The sequence below is a fragment of the Lissotriton helveticus genome, chromosome 1_1 (genome assembly GCF_964261635.1).
Source record: "Lissotriton helveticus chromosome 1_1, aLisHel1.1, whole genome shotgun sequence".
NCBI classification, from domain to species: domain Eukaryota; kingdom Metazoa; phylum Chordata; class Amphibia; order Caudata; family Salamandridae; genus Lissotriton; species Lissotriton helveticus.
This window is the reverse complement of record NC_136057.1, coordinates 288425963-288444948: the sequence shown is the minus strand read 5'-3', so window position 1 is coordinate 288444948 and position 18986 is coordinate 288425963. Positions and strand designations below refer to the sequence as shown.

The 18986-nt window shown below is 49.9% G+C and overlaps 1 protein-coding gene across 1 annotated transcript in view; it reads left to right on the top strand.

The window, feature by feature from the left end:
• The first annotated feature begins 447 nt into the window (after positions 1-447).
• Positions 448-18986, top strand: part of LOC144769404 (estradiol 17 beta-dehydrogenase 5-like) — a 205439-nt gene continuing 186900 nt past the window's right edge. The window contains exon 1 of the mRNA XM_078653488.1: positions 448-576. Within this exon, the coding sequence (XP_078509614.1) occupies positions 490-576 (87 nt within the window). The 5' untranslated portion in view covers positions 448-489. The remainder of the gene's footprint in view (positions 577-18986) is intronic.

Genomic DNA, 18986 nt, shown 5'->3' with positions numbered 1-18986 from the left:
GCTTGCTTGGGTCTAAAAATAAACAACAGTATATTTTTTATACAAAAACATTTGGTCTAGAGTTCAGTTCTTGAGTGTGTGAATTCATTTGCTGACTGAGTGGGTACATCGAATGCTTAACACTGTCCTCTGATACTGCCTTACTGCTCCACCAAGCTACCACTTTAGAGAGTAAGGTTTTATCTAACTTTAACCTCTGCCTACCTCTGGAGAACCTTGGACTCTATACCCACTGTACCTCACTTTGGTGCAGTATATGTAGAGCCAGTTTCTTACATGCCATCCTCATTCTGGAGTTTCTTTTATTTCATTGGAGCCTGTCATCTCTTACGTCAATGTAGCTTGTGATGTGCTACAAGGCCATCCCACTGCCCTGCTCTTGGGATACTTGTGAGAACAAACAGCATTCCTTCCTCGGTCTGAGCTCTCACACTGCAGGAAGCGGCGAGCTTCACACTTGTTAACTCCAGAGAGAGCACCAGAGAAGCCATGGAGCTCAACAAAGACTCCTTCATCACAATGAACGACGGAAACCGGATACCGGTCCTCGGCTTCGGAACATACGCACCGGAAGACGTAAGTCAACCCCTCTCTCTGCTTGTGCACTTCCTTTCTATTCATGCATCTCCCCAGCATAGCTGACAAGTTGTCTCGTGCCCTGTGATGGTATCAGCCATTTCTGGACTCTAGCCATTGGCACTTTGCAAACTGCATACATGCCAACATTTTAGAACAGGAAAGTGGGAGATTTTGAAATAATTGGGGGAGCGTATTTTCCCTTAAAGGTGGGCGAGTCAACAAAGTAGCAGGGAGAGCTGAGCCGGAGGAGAGCCAAGGGTCTGACTCGGATCCTAGAGCCCATGCACGAGCGAGCCCTGACAATATTTGCTATATAAATCATGCAAAATCTCATCTAGTCTCTTCTAAAGTCAAAAAAGTGTACTTCTTTAACATGTGAAAGCTTTGACATTATTAGAGCACATTATAGCACTGCTCTGAGAAGTACTTATTAAAATTGATAGTTGAGTACAATTGGGATTCTGAACGCGTATATTTGAGTGTGTTTTTGTTCGGCATAATGACGAAAAAGAAGTTCACTCACAGTTTTTGTAGGGAAGCCATGATTTATCTGGGTTTTCTGGTTTCACTTTGTACAAATCAGCCTGTACATGGGTATCTATTTGTCTTTCTGTATGTTAAGGCTTTGTTTTGACCTCTTTAGTGCAAACATATGTCATTTTTAAATATAACACCAATGAAGGCCGTACATTAACTGAGCACAAGTTACAATTGACAGGACCACGTACATTTTTTTTAACAGGTACAGGGAGATTAAGGGGCATATTTACAATATGTTGGCATAATGCAGCACCGCAAACCTTCCAGCTGCGCTGCCCTACATCAAATGAAAAAGGCAGGAATGCGCTGTATCTACAAGATACAGCACATTTCTGTCTTTACTGTTGGCACACAAACTGCAGACGTGCATCAATGGAGGCATCCCTGCACCATGGTGTAAGGGTGTCAGTTGTTGACATGATTGTTTTTGTGCAGGAAGAGACACCTTCCTACACAAAAACAATCAAAGGAGGTGTTTTCCTCATTCTATGTGTGCTTACACGTGGAAAGAGTAAAATCGAGGAGAAATGTAAACATTTTCCCGCGTTACACCTGCCTTGGGAAGGTGGTTTAGACAGTGCCCCCGATTTACGTTATCTGGGTCAGTGTCTAAACCATGGGTGTTGCATGGGATTCCACAACACTAACCATGTATGCCCCTTCCACGCAGCCTTACTCTTACTCAATATTTACATGGCCATAATAAGCCACACAGGGTGGATTTGCATGGCCTTATAAATATGGGCTGGCACACTGCGCATCCAGCGCGTCACAAAAGTGACACCCCGGTGGTGTAAAAGTTGCAGAGACATTGTAAATATGCCCATAAGTGTTTTGCCCAGAATCACAGGATGTCGGCCGGTCAGGATTGGAAGTTTTAACGTGATGACACGGAGACACCCGGTAGCCCTACTCTTTATAGACAGTGTCACCTATTATGTGAGTAATTTGTATGTATTTTATTTGGGCAAATATGTAAATAAGTCCAAAATACAAGGAAGAATGCTTGCAGCTCACTGGCTGGATGGCATACACTGCAGGTGCATTGGGTTTCTGGCTGTACACAGCCAGTGCCTCCCTCTCACTAGGCCCCCATGCTGCTGTAATAGAGGACCCTGAGAAAGGCCTCACTGAATGCTACCACACATTCCACTCTATGAAACTGTGTACACTGAACTCAGCATTCATTAATTCCACTACTGCAATTTCTGTCCACTATATATATTTGTGGATACAACAGTGACAGAGATCATTACACTGATTCCCTAGGTTCAATCATTTTATCTTGCATAGTCCTGAAGAGGGAAACATCCTTTATAACGAAACTTTTACAACGCACTACCATTACGACGCAACTTTTACAACGCAAACCATTACAACGCATAGCGCTGGGGGGCGCTCTAGGATAGGGAATGGGTTTAATGTACTATCCAACACCTTCCCTACTATCCACTGGGACTGGAGTTGGAATAGTAAATTAAACAATTCACTATCCAGCGCCTAAAAGCACTATGCGTTGTTGTAATGGTATGCGTTGTAAAACTTGCGATGTAAAGGTAGGCGTTGTAAAAGTATGCGTTGTAACGTCATACATCCTCCTGAAGATGGTCTTACTGATGACAGCATAAAGACCGAAACGTTGACAATTGCACTTATTTTCTGTATAATGTCAACATAGGCTGTATTCTTCTGCATTAATCAGCTGATTTGCCAGAATTCTATTTGAAAAAGTGTATACAATTATAACTGTGAAGGACAAAAAACAACATCTGTACTGCTCAACACCTTCTTGTTTCATTGTGTGTTAAATGAACCAGTACCATCTACTATTATTGTTTAAGATAAAATCTGCTTATTTAACATACACCCGTGTGTTTTGATATATTTTTGTGATAGTCTTTTGATAAGATTTGATATCTTCATATTTCAATTGAAAATCCAGAATTGTTTATAAGTTGTGTATACATAAACAGTTTAAATATATATAAAATAAATTAACCTGCAAGAAAGTTACATGAACTTGCACTAGTAAATAGTAAAAATCAGTGAGAACCAAGTATTAAAATAAATCCCTTGAAGGCACATTACCAGTTCATACCTCTTTGTTCTGCAGCATGTCCCCAGAGCGTGAAGTCCACAGCCAACTCTCCCATCTAATCAAGACGCTGTTCTCATGCTGTTAAGCAGCATGAGTGAAGCGTCTTGATTGGCTGGAGCAGGCATGCTCTACTCTCCTAAAGGCACTGTAGGTCTATGTCTACACTTCAACTGTTTGCTTGGAGAGGTTTGAATTACTCATGTCAGTTTGGTGGTAGCAAGGTAGCCGGCCAAACTAACATATGCAATGCAAACTTAGGTGGCCACTCCTCATTGCTGCCAATCATTGGCAGCAGTGACGCACTGGCCCCACCCTGCCCTCTCACTCATTTTGCTGGCAGAAAGAGAAAAATAAAATGGTATCAAAATCATTTTATTGCCATTTTATTTTTAAAGCTTTCTGCCCACCCCTGTGGGAGGGCAATGCTCCCCGCCCCCATGGAGGAACAGCGGATGAGTAATGCCCCATCTTCTCTTGTTCTACACTGTTGACTTTTATTTTGCACTGCCCAGGTCATAGTACCAGATATAAAGGGCAGGTGTGACATGATCAAATTTGCTACAAATGAAAGAAGACATCTAGATTAAAAAAACACTCAACTCCCCTCATACTGTAGCATCTGCAATTAACATTTTATCTGACAATGACCTGTTCATTAAACTAGATATTTAGGGGCAGATTTATGTTAACTGGCGCATCCCCAGGGACGCGCCAGTTAATGTGCGCCACAGTGCGCCACTGCTCCGCCACCCATGGTGCGCTGCATTTACAATGCGGCGCACCATGGTGCAAGGCAGTGAAGATGCGTGACGCATCTCTCGGCGTACGGGCGGCGCATTGCAGGAGTCATGTCGCAAGTGCGACAAGACTCCTACAATGCATGGTGCGTCACCCTTACGCCTGCTTCAAGCAGGCGTAAGTAATTGACGTAGAAAGTGACTGAGTGAAATCTCATAGATTTCACTCAGCCGCTTTTAGGAGGCGTTCCTGCGCAGGAACGCCCCCCCCCTGCGCAGGAACGACTCCTTATGGCGCAGGGGTTTCCAACGTGACGCATCTCCTAGATGCGCCACGTTGTAAATAGGGTGCATTGTTTGCGCCGCCATTGCGTCACATTACGTGACGCAATTGCGGCGCAAGGAAGCGCAAGGGCCTCATAAATCTGCCCCTTCGTGTTAATGTGACAGCGTAAGATGTGCTAAAAGTGCAACGGGAACATAAAAGAGAAAAGGGTAAAACTCATTTCGGGCAGCATTATCGCCCCATATTGTCTTGTTTCACGTTATTGCCTATTGTCTTACACTGCTTTTGCTATACCAAATATAAAGTGCAGGCGTAACAAAATAAAATGTGCTTAAACAGGAGGAAAAAAGACATCAAGCAAAATAAAAATGAACATTTGCACAGCCCCCCTCATACTGAACTATCTGCAATTAGCCTTTTATCTAATGACCTGTCCACTTTTCCTGTTTGTGCAAATTTCACAGTAAAGAGAAAAAGATATTATTAAGAAGCGCTAAAGCAGGATATTTCCTCAATAATGTCCCCTCATGTTCCCTCGGCCCTTGCTGTTTCAAAGCCTGTCCTCAAATGCCACTTCCATTATATCTAGAATAAAGTGCTAAAGTCAATGTGCAAAGCCGCTGAAGAGTGCAACAGTGAACATTGGAAACATTGAACGGTGTTGGTGTGGAGCGATTTGTCGTACTTCCTTCACACTGCGGCATCTGAACTTTTATCTGACAACAGCCTATCGGCTTTTATGATACATTTTTGAAAGCCTCAACCAGTCGGGGACATTAACCTTTTAAACAAGAGAGTAGGGCGTGGTGGCAGGTTGTAATGCCGTTTTGATTAAAAGGGTTGTGCAAGAAAGCCTTATGTTTTAGTCAACAGCTTGGGGCAAGCTGATACGATATGAGTCAGACTTTCTGTGTGTAGTTGTGAAAGCCTGCATTTAGAACACACAACTTTCCTTGACCATTTTGGCAGGCAACCGGTAGTTTGCCCCTTTACGAAATGCACATAAAGCAACTTGCTTTAATAAAGGAATCTCCACAACGCAATTAAGTATGATTGCGGGAGGGGTGTCTTATAAGAGTAAATGACAGTCCACGAATTGCTTCTTTTACTAAAATCTCTCTTGTACTTATTCCATGCGATCTTTTTTATTTGCTTGTTTAGAGATATTTTAAAGAGGGCATGTGGGAGTGTTGATTCCCATAGTTCTTTTGCCTCAAGGGTATTCACTGCCAGATAGAAAGCCTGCAGCCAGCTATTTGTTTTTGGTTTTGCAGTTTGAATATCTTCCCATATCTCAGCATGCAGTGTCGACTGGTCAGACAGCCTTAGTAGTGACATGTACTTAAGTAACTAACACTTGGTTTAGCAGACCAAATTCCAGTCGCAATTGGCTAGGGCGGTGTTAGAACTCGGGGTCTCCAGTTGGCAGGAGCTACACTTCTAAAAAAAAAATCGCTGCTCACCCGCTTGGTAGTTTGGCACGAGCAGACATGCTTATCTCAAAGGCATTGTGTAAAGCATTTGTGAACAGATGCAGTAATACAGTGAAAACACTGCAAATAGACACCACACCAGTTAAGAACAAGCATTGGCATAGCCAATAGGTTTCGCCTTTGGGACCTTATAAGTGCTTAGCCATGCAACAGTTGATGTTGTTGCACCAAGGATATTGTGCTGCATAACTAAACACTTAAAAGGTCCCAAAGCCGAGACCTATTGGCTAGGCCAATGCTTGTTTTTTGTTGGTTTTTTTTAAAGGACAAGCAGTACTATCAGGCTCCGGCTGCCACTTAGTCCCCGCATCCCACGTAGACGCTGCAGCCATTTTGAATGGTTTTAAAGCCAATTCAAAAGCGGTCTCCAGTGTATGTGAATCCCTTTCTCAACTGTGAGACTGTTCTCCTGCTTCCTAATTCTATTAAATACAAACTATGTAAAAACAACAACTCTTTTTGAGCTGCACGGCTCATCCTACCCTCACGCGCAGATTTGTAATACTGATGGTTTGGGCTTCCCGGAATTCAACTGGTTGGGTCCTTACTAAGGAAAGCGTAGCTATGATAATTTAATTGACTGCACAAGAAATGCAGAGTTTCACTTAGAACAAAGAACACACAAAAAAAAACGTCAAACATCAGTGCTTTTATACTGATTGGTGAAAAAGTTTTAAATGAGTAACTGGGATAAGTGTGCATCAGAAGACGTGTTTACTGCGGAATGGCGTGACCAGGACACCGGGGCGACCCCGAGTAGGCATGGATGAGATCTGTAGATGGGCGCCTTGCTGTCTAGTGGCCACAAGAACGCCACTACTCCCCCTAGACTCGGTGCGGTGACAGAAACTTGGGTATTCCGGTACCCAGGCTGTCTGCGTAGATTTCCCTTACTGCCCCCATTCGTGCAAGCGGAGTCAACGACTGCCCCAATGATGCTCCGGGTGAAGCATGCCGCTCTGCTTTGGTAGAAGAGGGGTAGATGGGTAGAGGGGTAGAGGGGCGGTAAAGAGGTAGAAGAGGGATAGAAGGGTAGAGGGGTCGAAGAGAGGTAGAAGGGTAGAGGAGAAGCAGAGGGGTAGTGGAGTAGAAGGGTAGAGGGGTAGTAGAGGGGTAGAAAGGTAGAAGAGGGGTAGAGGGGTGGAAGAGGGGTAGAGGGGTAGTAGAGGGGTAGTGGGGTAGAAGAAGGGTACTAGAGGTGTAGATGGTTAAAAGAGGGGTAGAGGGGAAGAAAAGGGGTAGTGGGGTTGTAGAAGGGTAGTGGGGTAGAAGGGTACAGGGGTAGTAGAGTGGTAGAGGGGTAGAAGAGGGGAAGAGGGGTAGTAGAGGGGTAGCAGAGGAGTAGAGGGGTAGTAGAAGGTAGTGGGGTAGAAGGGTAGTAGGGGGGTAGACGGGTGGTAGAGGGGTAGTCGAGGGGTAGAGGGGTAGTAGAGGGGTAAAAGGGTAAAAGAGAGGTAGAGGGGTAATCGAGAGGTAGTTGGGTAGGAGGTTAGAGGGGTAGTAGAGGTGTCAAAGAGGGGTAGAGAGGTAGCAGAGGGGTTAAAGGGGTAGTAGGGTCAAAGGGTAGAATGGTGGTAGAGGGGTAGAAGAGGGGTAGAGGGATAGTAGAGGTGTAGAGGGGTAGTAGAGGGGTCGAGTTAGTCGAGAGTTAGAGAGGTAGTAGAGGGGTAGAGGGGTAGAAGGATGGAAGAGGGGTCAAAGAGGGGTAGAAGAGAGGTAGAGGTGTAGAAGAGGGGTAGAAGAGGGGTAGTAGAGGGTTAGAAGAGGGGTAATAGAAGGGTGGTTGAGGGGTAGTCAAGGGGTCGAGGGGTAGAAGAGCGGTAAAAGGGTAGAAGAGGGGATGTACAGGGGTAGAAAAGGGGTAGAGGGATAGTCGAGAGGAAGAGGGGTAGTAGAAGGGTAGAAGAGGGGTAGTAGAGTGGTAGAAGGGGTAGAGGGGTGGTAGAGGGGCAGTAGAGGGATAGAAGGGTAGAGGGGTGGAGGAGGGAAAGAGGGGTAATAAAGGGGTAGTAGAGGGGTAGTAGAGGAGTAGTAGAGGGGTAGAAGAGAGGTAGAAGAGGGGCAGAGGGTAGAAGAGGGGTAGTAGAGAGGTGGTAGAGGGGTAGAGGGGTAGAAGAGGGGTAGCAGAGGGGTAGAAGGGTAGAGGGGTAGAAGAGGGGAAGAAGGGTAGTAGAGGGGTAGTAGAGGGGTAGAAGAGGGGTAGTAGTCCTTAACAAAACAAAATGCACACTTCCACAAAATGCCAATTAATGTTTATTGGGAAGACTCCAGGATTGGAGGCTGCATGTGGATGTCTGGCTAAATTTAGACCTAGGAGTCCACAAACCCAACAGTCTGGAAACAATCATTGCGTCAGACGAAGGACTTCAGAAAAGCTTCAAACAGGCCTTAACGGGCCACAGCTTCAAATAATTACTCGCCTTAGAAAAGCTTCTGATTGGTGTTAAAACATCCCCTTTTTAAACTTCTACCCAATCAAGATTATATATGAAGTTTACATTAATTGTAGCAGTTGGCAACTGCTACTGGATGCACATGACCCTGGATAAACAAACTTTTATTTTATTTTATTAACTTCAGTTAATTCTGAGTTCGGAGAACAGGGCTCTGGAGGCAGAGCAGCGCCTTCTCCCCACCAGCAGCTCAAGTTAAAAGAGAGAAAGAGAGAGAAGAGGGGTAAAAGAGGGGTAGTAGAGGGGTAAAAGAGGGGAAATAGAAGGGTGGTAGATGGGTAGTAGAGGGGTAAAAGGGGGTAAAAGGGTAAAAGAGGGGTGGAAGAGGGGTAGAGGGGTAGAAGAGGAGTTGTAGAGGGGTAGAAGAGGGGTAGTGGGGTAGTAGGGTGGTAGAGTGGTAGAAGAAGTGTATGAGAGGGGCTGTGGGGTTCAGGGGTAGTAGAGGGATAGAAGGGTATAGGGGGAAGAGGGGTAGGAAAGGGGCAGTAGAGGGATAGTAGGGAAGTAGGGGAGGGGTCAAAGAGGGGTAGTTGAGGGGTAGTAGAGGGGTAGAAGAGGGGTAGAGGGGTAGAAGAGGGGTAGGAGAGGGATAGAAGTGTGGTAGAAGGTTAGAGGGGTAGAAGAGGGGTGGTAAAGGGGTAGTAGAGTGGTAGCAGAGGGGTAGAAGAGGGGTAGTAGAGGGTGGGAGAAAGGTAGAAGAGGGGTGGTAGAGGGGTAGAAGAGGAGTAGATGGGTAGAAGAGGGGTAGTAGAGGGGTAGAAGAGCGGTACAAGGGTAGAGGGGCAATAGATGGGTAGAAGGGGGTAGAAGGGTAGAGGGGTAGTAGAGGGGTGGAGGGGTAGAAGAGGGGTAGAGGATAAGTAGAGGGGTAGTAGAGGGGTAGTGGGGTAGAAGGGAAAAGGGGTAGAGGGGTAGAAGAGGGGTAGTGGGGTAGAAGGGTAGTAGAGGGGTAGAAGAGGGGAAGAGGGGTAGTAGAGGGGTAGCAGTGGAGTAGAAGGGTAGTAGAGGGTAGTGAGGTAGAAGGGTGGTAGAAGGGTAGTAGAGGGGTGGTTGAGGGGTAGAGGTGTAGTAGAGGGGTAGAAGGGTAAAAGAGGGGTAGAGGGGTAGAGGGGTAGAAGAGGGGTAGAGGGGTAGTAGAGGGGTAGTGGGGTTGAAGGGTAGAGGGGTAGTAGAGGAGTAGAAGAGGGGAAGAGGGGTAGAGTGGTAGCAGAGGTGTAGAGGGGTAGTAGGGTCAAAGGGTAGAATGGTGGTAGAGGGTTGGAAGAGGGGTAGAGGGGTAGTAGAGGGGTAGAGGGTTAGTAGAGGGGTAGGGAGGTAGTAGAGGGGTAGAAGGATGGAAGAGGGGTCGAAGAGGGGTAGAAGAGGGGTAGAGGGGTAGACCTAATCTTAGGACACCCCCGCGCCGCACGGCCACCAGCTGTCGCGTGTGCCCCCCGCCTGCCACTGCTCTCAGCCTCGCTGAGCCTTCCTTCCTCCTGGCCACGCCCCCCGCCGTCGCTCGTTGCTCGCCCGCATTTCCCTGCTGTTCTGTTTTATTGTAATTGTATTATAAGGTATATTGTATTGTAAATTGCTTGTATTCCTATTTTCGTTCCTTTTTGTCCTGTTTTCCCCCCCTGTGCAGTTTCCCCTGCAGTGCGCCCACCCGCCCCGCTTCCCGCCGCCGGGAGTGTGGACACGCCCCCTTTCCTTCTGTACCCTCCCCGCTCCCGCCTCCCAGCTGCTCCTCCCTCCCTGCACTTGGCCATAAATGGCGACCGTGCGGCACGGGTGAGTGTGACCTAATCTTAGGACACCCCCGTGCCGCACGGCCACCAGCTGTCGCGTGTGCCCCCCGCCTGCCACTGCTCTCAGCCTCGCTGAGCCTTCCTTCCTCCTGGCCACGCCCCCTGCCGTCGCTCGTTGCTCGCCCGCATTTCCCTGCTGTTCTGTTTTATTGTAATTGTTTTATAAGGTAAATTGCATTGTAAATTGCTTGTATTCCTATTTTCGTTCCTTTTAGTCCTGTTTTCCCCCCTGTGCAGTTTCCCCTGCAGTGCGCCCACCCGCCCCGCTTCCCGCCGCCGGGATTGTGGACACGCCCCCTTTCCTTCGGTACCCTCTCCGCTCCCGCCTCCCAGCTGCTCCTCCCTCCCTGCACTTGGCCATTTGGCGACCGTGCGGCACGGGTGAGTGTGACCTAATCTTAGGACACCCCCGCGCCGCACAGCCACCAGCTGTCGCGTGTGCCCCCGCCTGCCACTGCTCTCAGCCTCGCTGAGCCTTCCTTCCTCCTGGCCACGCCCCCCGCCGTCGCTCGTTGCTCGCCCGCATTTCCCTGCTGTTCTGTTTTATTGTAATTGTATTATAAGGTAAATTGTATTGTAAATTGCTTGTATTCCTATTTTCGTTCCTTTTTGTCCTGTTTTCCCCCCCTGTGCAGTTTCCCCTGCAGTGCGCCCACCCGCCCCGCTTCCCGCCGCCGGGAGTGTGGACACGCCCCCTTTCCTTCTGTACCCTCCCCGCTCCCGCCTCCCAGCTGCTCCTCCCTCCCTGCACTTCGCCATTAATGGCGACCGTGCGCTCGCGCAGCGGGCGCGCCGATTGTGCGCCGAAGGCGCGCCAAAGGTAAGCCCGTCTGTGCCCGTCCGCGCCTGGACCACGCCCAGTGCCAGGACCCCTGTACCCCACTGTCACCAGCCCACCCGCCGTACCTACGACGCCACCGAACTCTACGCACTCAACGCCGGACGATTCCCGGGCTGCTATCGAGCCACCCTGGGACGCATCCACGGACCCTTCTGCTGCCACTCCTGCAAGTTCACCTGCATCCGGACCTGCACCACACCAGCACCGACCAAGCCAAGCACCAACAGCAACCACCTGAAGTGCATCCTGCTCAACACCCGCTCCGTCCACAGACACGCCGTCGAGCTCTGGAACCTGCTCGACACCACAGCCCCAGACGTCGCCTTCCTCACGGAAACCTGGATGAACGCCTCCTCAGCGCCCGACATCGCCATCGCCATCCCGGACGGCTACAAGATCACCCGGAGGGACCGCGTCAACCAGACAGGGGGAGGCATCATCATCATCCACACGAGCACCATCCGCATCACGACCAACCCCGACGACACCCTCGCTCCCACCGAACACCTGCACTTCCAGATTCACATCAACCCCAAGACCACCCTCAGAGGCACCCTCATCTACAGACCCCCGGGACCACGCACACAATTCAGCGAAGACATCGCTGACTTCATCAGCCCGCACGCCCTCCTCTACGCTGACTACATCCTCCTCGGGGACCTCAACTTCCACCTGGAGAACAACAACGACCGCAACACCACCACCCTGCTGGACAACCTCGCCAACCTCGGTCTCAAGCAGCTGGTGACCACCCCCACCCACTACGCCGGTCACACACTCGACCCCGTGTTCTCATCCAGCAAGGACACCACCTTCAGCCACGCCATCGGACTCCACTGGACGGACCACAGCTGCGTCCACATCAGCTTCAGAAGGACCACGATCCACCACCACCAGCAACAAGTTGCACGCAGAAGCTGGAACAAGATCACAGCCGACCAACTCGCAACTTCCCTGAGCATGAACCCTCCCACCAGCACAACGAACCCAAGCCAGGCGGCCACCAACCTCACAAAGTGGATCAGCAACTGTTCAGACGACCTCGTCCCCCCGCCTAGCAGACCCGGCAGCAAGAAAGCCCCATGGTTCACTGACGAACTCAAGAGCTCCAAGAAGAACTGCCGAGCCCTCGAGAAAGCCTGGCGCAGAGACCCAACACCGAACAACATGACTGCCCTCAAGCTCGCCACCCGAAAACACCACCAACTGATCCACGCCACCAAGAAAACTGCATTCAAGGAACGACTGGACAACAACGCCCACAACAGCAAGGAACTATTCAACATCGTTAAAGAGCTCTCCAACCCCAACGCCGGAAACAACGCATCACCCCTTCGCAAGACCTCTGCAACTCCCTCGCCTCCTACTTCCACAACAAGATCGCGGACATACACAACAGCTTCAGCACTCAACCGACGCACGCCACGACTGAACCACCGCCCCCCACCACCACCCTCCGCGCCTGGACCCCGATCAGCACCGAAGACACCGTCCGCACGATGAACTCCATCCACTCCGGATCTCCGACCGACCCCTGCCCTCACCACGTCTTCAACAAGGCCGACGCTGCCATCGCACCCCACCTGCGGGACATCATCAACACCTCCTTCGACACCGCTACCTTCCCGGAGAGCTGGAAGCACGCCAAACTCAGCGCCCTACTAAAGAAGCCATCAGCCGACCCCACCGACCTCAAGAACTACCGCCCCATCTCGCTGCTCCCGTTTCCCGCAAAAGTCATCGAGAAGACCGTCAACAAGCAGCTGGCTGCCTTCCTCGAGACGAACGGATCCCTCGACCTCTCGCAGTCTGGCTTCCGGGCCAACCACAGTACCGAGACCGCCCTGATTGCAGCCACCGATGACATCCGAGCCCTGCTCGACAACGGAGAAACAGCGGCCCTCATCCTTCTAGACCTCTCCGCGGCCTTCGACACTGTCTGCCACCGTACCCTAGCGCAGCGCCTCAGCAACGTCGGAATCCAGGAGAAGGCACTGGAATGGATCATCTCGTTCCTCGCCGGAAGGACACAGAGAGTCCGCCTCCCCCCGTTCAGATCAGAAGCCACCGAAGTCATCTGCGGCGTTCCTCAAGGCTCCTCGCTCAGCCCAACCCTCTTCAACGTCTACATGAGCCCCCTCGCAGCCATGGCACGCCAACACAACCTCAACATCATCTCCTACGCCGACGACACCCAGCTGATCCTCTCCCTCACCAACGACCCCGCCACCGCCAGAGCCAACCTACACGAAGGGATGACTGACGTAGCCAAGTGGATGATGAACAGCCGCCTGAAACTGAACTCGGACAAGACGGAAGTCCTCATCCTGGGATCTTCACCCTCCGCCTGGGATGACTCCTGGTGGCCCCCCGCCCTGGGCAGCGCACCCAAACCAACAGACCACGCACGCAACCTGGGCTTCATCCTGGACTCCTCCCTCTCCATGACCAGACAAGTCAACGCCGTATCCTCGTCGTGCTTCAACATCCTGCGCATGCTACGTAAGATCTTCCGGTGGATCCCCACCGAGACCAGGAAGACGGTCACCCAGGCCCTCGTCACAAGCCGTCTGGACTACGGCAACTCCCTCTACGCCGGAACCACATCCAAACTCCAGAAGAGACTCCAGTGGATTCAGAACGCCTCAGCACGACTCATCCTGGACATCCCCCGTCGCAGCCACATCTCCGCACACCTGAGAGATCGGCACTGGCTCCCAGTCAACAAGAGAATCACCTTCCGGCTCCTCACCCATGCACACAAAGCCCTACACAACCAAGGCCCAGGATACCTCAACAGCCGCCTCAACTTCTACACTCCCACACGCCAGCTTCGATCGACCGGCCACGCCCTCGCCGCCGTCCCCCGCATCCGAAGAGCCACCACAGGAGGAAGGTCCTTCTCCTACCTGGCCGCCAAGACTTGGAACTCCCTCCCGACCCACCTCCGCCGGACCCAGGACCACCTTGCCTTCAGGAAGCAGCTCAAGACCTGGCTGGTCGAGCAGTAGCGGACCCCCTCCCCTCCCCTAGCGCCTTGAGACCCTCCGGGTGAGTAGTGCGCTATATACATGCTTGATTGATTGATTGATTGATTGATTGATTGATTGAGTTGTAAAAGGGGAGAAGAGGGGTAGAGGGGTAGTAGAAGGGTAGAGGGGTAGTATAAGTGTAGAGGGGTAGAAGAGGGGTAGTAGAGGGGCAGTAGGGTAGAGGGGTAGTAGAGGGATAGAAGGGTAGTGGGGTAGAAGAGGGGAAGAGGGGTAGTAAAGGGGTAGTAGAGGGGTAGTAGAGGAGTAGAAGAGGGGTAGAAGAGATATAGTAGAGGGATAGTAGAGGGGTAGAAAAGGTGTAGAAGATGGGTAGAAGAGGGGTAGAGGGGTAGTAGAGGGGTAGAAGAGGGTTAGAGGGGTAGAAGATGAGTAGAAGAGGGGTAGAGGGGTAGTAGAGGGGTAGAAGAGGGGTAGAGGGGTTGAAGAGGGGTAGTAGAGGGGTAGAAGAATAGAGGGGTAAAAGAGGGGAAGAGGGCTAGTAAAGAGGTAGTAGAGGGGTAGTAGAGGGGTAGAAGCGGGGTAGTAGAGGGGTAGAAGAGGGGTAATTGGGTAGAAGAGGGGTAGTAGAAGGGTAGAATAGGGATAGAAGGGTAAAGGGGCAGTAGAGGGGTAGAAGGGTAGAGGGGTAGTAGAGGGGTAGAAGGGTAGAGGGTTAATAGAGGGGTAGAAGAGGGATAAAAGGGTAGAGGGGTAGATGAGGGGTAGAGGGGAAGTAGAGGGATAGAGATGTAGTAGAGGGATAGTGGGGTAGAAGGGGTAGGAAGGTATTAAAGGGGTAGGAAGGTAGAAGAGGGGTAGAGGGGTGGAAGAGGGGCAGAGGGGTAGTACAGAGGTAGAGGGGTAGTGGGGTAGAAGAGGGGTAGAGGGGTAGTTGAGGGGTAGTGGGGTAGAAGGGTAAAGGGGTAGAAGAGGGGAAGAGGAGTAGTGGAGGGGTAGTAGAGGGGTAGTAGAGGGTAGTGGGGTAGAAGGGTGGTAGAGGGGTAGAGGGGTAGAAGAGGGGTAGAGCAGTGGTGGAGGGGTAGTAGAGGGGTAGAGGGTTAGTAACGGGGTAGAGAGGTAGTAGAGGGGTAGAGGGTTAGTAGAGGGGTAGAGAGGTAGTTGAGGGGTAGATGGGTAATAGAGGGGTAGAAGGATGGAAGAGGGGTAGAAGAGGGGTAGAGGGGTAGAAGGGTAGAGGGGTAGTAGAGGGGTAGGAGGGTAGGAGGGTAGAAGAGGGGTAGAGGGTAGAAGGGTGGTAGAGGGGTAGAAGAGGGGTAGAGGGGTAGAAGGGTGGTAGAGGGGGAGAAGAGGGGTAGTAGAGTGGTAGAGAGTAGAGCTGTAGCAGAGGGGTAGAGGGGTGCTAGAGGGATAGAAGAGGGGTAGAGGGGCAGAAGAGGGGTAGAAGGGTGGTAGAGGGATAGAAGAGTGGTAGAGGGGTAGAGGGGTAGAAGAGGGGTAGTAGAGGGGTAGATAGGTAGTAGAGGGGTAGAATCACCAAACGTGCACGAGTTGCCATTGAAAGAAATGCAATGTGTGCACGTTTTTGGCCTGAAAACCAAATCAATTAAAAGAGGCCTCTTCCTAGGCATCGCATGTGCGCTGCAAAGGCGAGACCTAAAAATAAGTAATCTTGACTAGACTTAACACAAGACCATATGACAAAAATCCACACTACTGTAATCAAAAATAGACTTTAAAATAGTAGAAATAGCTTAGTTCAATGTAGATGGTAAATGCAACACTTTGCTCTCAAAGCACCTTGGATGTGTCATGCAATACAAACAAAAGGGTTGCAGGGAAGGTGATGCGTCAGTTCCTTCCTTAAGGAGAGGTGATTTGTCGGTTCCTTACTGCAGCGCAGAGGAGGTGATGCATCGGTCCCTTACAGGAAAAGAGGTGATGCATCGGTTTCTTACTGTGATCCGGTGTGATGTGACAAGGTGGCGCCTCGATGTGACGTTCCAGTGCGATGTGACAAAATGGCGCCTTGATGCTATGCAGCACTGTTGGATGTGATGCGTGCATGCCCGTCGGCTGTGCGGCAAACACGGTAATTTCTGAGCCGCAACAGGCCCTGCGACACGCTTCTCCGGTGATGCGACGGCAACCTCTGTAAATGTAAATGTAAATGTAATTTGCACTTGTATAGCGCCTATCACCCAGGGGTCTTTAAGCGCTGTACGAATACCGCTGTGGAACCCTTCCTGGCCTGTTCCTGTGAGGTGTCCACTCCTGGGCATTGTTAGGGCCGGTGTGGAGATTAAGCAAGCTATTGCCCAGAGTTGCAGAGTGGAACCCATGATTAGAGTAGGCACGAGGCGAGAATTATCGGGTCCGAGGACATTGAGCCCAAGACCCTGCCGCGACGGGGATTGAACCCTGGTCCCGGGCCAGACCTCTGCCTCAGGGTCTGCCGCTCTAATCAGTGAGCCACACTTCTGTGGCGGCGACACGCTTCTACAGGGATGGGACACGCTTTGTCGATGATGTGATGGTGAACAGCTGCGGCGGCTGCATGTTTCTTCGGCGATGTGACGGCAACTGCTGCAGCGGCAACACGCTTCTCCTCGTTGTGTCGCGCTTCCAGCTCCTAGCGACTCACAGTCTTCTCAGAGGGCCCAAGCAACAGTAGGCACCTCTCTGCAGGCAGTATTCCTCAGCAAGGGAATTCAGGGGATCTGGTGGTGAAGTCTAGTATCCCTGAGACTTTAGGCAGGAGGCAAAGATAGTTCAAGCCCTTGGAGATTCTTCTTCAAGATTGCAAAAGTACACACTAAGTTCCTTTTCGCATTTCCTTGGCAATAAAGTAACCACTGCAGGCCAACCCAAACAGCACAGCACAGGGTCAGTCTCCTCCTTCAGCTTCCTTGGTTCTTCTCCTGGGCAAAGGGTCGTCTTGATTCCCAACAGTGATCTAAAGTTCTGGGGTCTGGGTCCCCCTTTTTATACTCACAAATCCTTTGTCTCTGAAGGCAGAGAGTGTCTGTACCTAGTCCAAACCATGTCTGGGTGCATTCTGGATGGTTAGGCAAGAAAATACCTACTTTCTAAAAGTGGTATTTTCAAACATAGAATATTAAAACCAACTTCACTAAGAGATATATTTTTAATTCTGCGTTCAGGCATACTAAATTCGTTTTTTCTACCATGTTCCCTGGGGCAGTTAGGATTATACGATGTTATAATCAAACTGCCCATTCTGGCCTATGGGAACAGGTAGCCCTGCAACAGTGAAAAACTAAATTGGCTGTAATTTATTATCAGGACATGCCACACACATTAGGGCATGTCCTACGTTTTACATACAATGCACACTGCCCCCGGGGGTAGCTTGGCCTACCTTAGGGGTGACTAACAGGTAGAAAAGTAAAGGTTTAGGGACTGGCAAGTATGTGCACTTGCCAAGTCGACATGGTATACCCAGGCTGCACACAGGCTCGGCAATAGCAGGCCTGAGCCATATTTACAAGCTGCTTCTGTGGGTGGCGCAACCAGTGCTAAAAGCCCACCAGCAGCATTTGATTTACAGGCCCTGGGCACACATGGTGCACTGTACTAGAGTCTGACAAGTAAATCAAATAACCAATCATGGAATCACTAATCCATTACAATAATTTAGAGAGAGAGGGTATGCACTTTAGCACTGATCAGCAGTGGCAAAGTGCCCAGAGTCATAAAACCACCAACAACAGGTCAGAATAAAATACAGGAGGAAGGCAAAAAGTTCAGGGATGACCCTGCAAAAAGGGCCAAGTCCAACAGGCAGTGCTTTGTGGGAAGCAAAAAGAATGCGGAATACCCTGCTTTGTGCAGAATTAATAAAGGCCCAAACTTACCCAGGAAAGCCACTGTGCCAAAGCTGATTGTTGAAATAAACTTGGCTTTTATCACTGCGAGCAGAGGTGCCAAGGTTGGGCTTTGCAATTTGCTGTGTAAGGATTAAAAGACTGCAAATAAAGAGGCAGTCTTTGGCTTTAATGAGTTGAGATGCAAACAAAAAGATAGACTTTCCTGCAGCCAGACGCCGAGGTATTTGAAATAAGTGCCTCTAGAGACCACTTAGGGACCAGCTTCCTTTATTCCTGACCTTCCTTCCAAACACCCGATCTGGTTTTTTGTGAGGTTTACTACTGTTTCATTTTTGGCACAATAACTGTGCGTATTGTTTCAGAGCCTCTGAAGCCCAATGCCTGTCAAACATGCACACAAATTGTAAATTGATACTTGTATAGCGCACTACTCACCCGCAAGGGTCTCAAGGCACTTGTACGAATACCACGGTGGAACCCATCCTGGCTTTCCCTGAGAGGTGTCCACTCCTGGGCACCCCCAAGGTGGAGGCCAGGCATCCTTAGCCTTGTGGTGGGGGCCGTTGTGGAGATTAAGCAAGCTATTGCCCAGAGTTGCAGAGTGGGACTCCATGATTGGAATAGGCACCGAGGCGAGAATTATCAGGTCCGTGGAATTTTGAGCCCAAGACCCGGAGGAATTGAACCCTGGTCCCGGGCTAGACCTCTGCATCAGGGTCTGCCGCTCAATGAACTTTATTGATTACACGAAGACAAGGATAATTGAGTGCGAATGTGGAGTGAATCTTGTGATCAAGAAACACACATCGTCAATTGTATCTCAACTCTATGCTCAGAGAGAGTTTACACACTCAGCACCACCGAAGTTGTTACAAGCAAGTACCTACGGTTAATCTATACACAAATCAGAGTGCAGGACCATCACAAATCTAATCTGTATTACAAGCACTGAGCAACTGGTCCTTGCACCGCAAAAATGCAATTTGAAGACATATCTCACACTACGGAACAAAGAGCATCGACACTGGCTTTTAATGAAGCAGACACCAACAGAATATATTCACTAATAGAAGAAGCAGAGACAGCATGTCCTGGAACAGAATCCAAAGAGGCAAACATAAAACAGTTACTATACATGTCCAAGACATATAGTTCCTGGGCTATGTTTGCCACCGACATCAGATGCTTCCCCCTCCCCTTTTTATACATATTTCTTTTTATACATATTTCTTCTTATACATATTACTGTTTATACACACTATTGTTGAGAACATGTATTATACACATTCACCATTTCCATTATATTTTTATAACTTATATTCTCATATTAC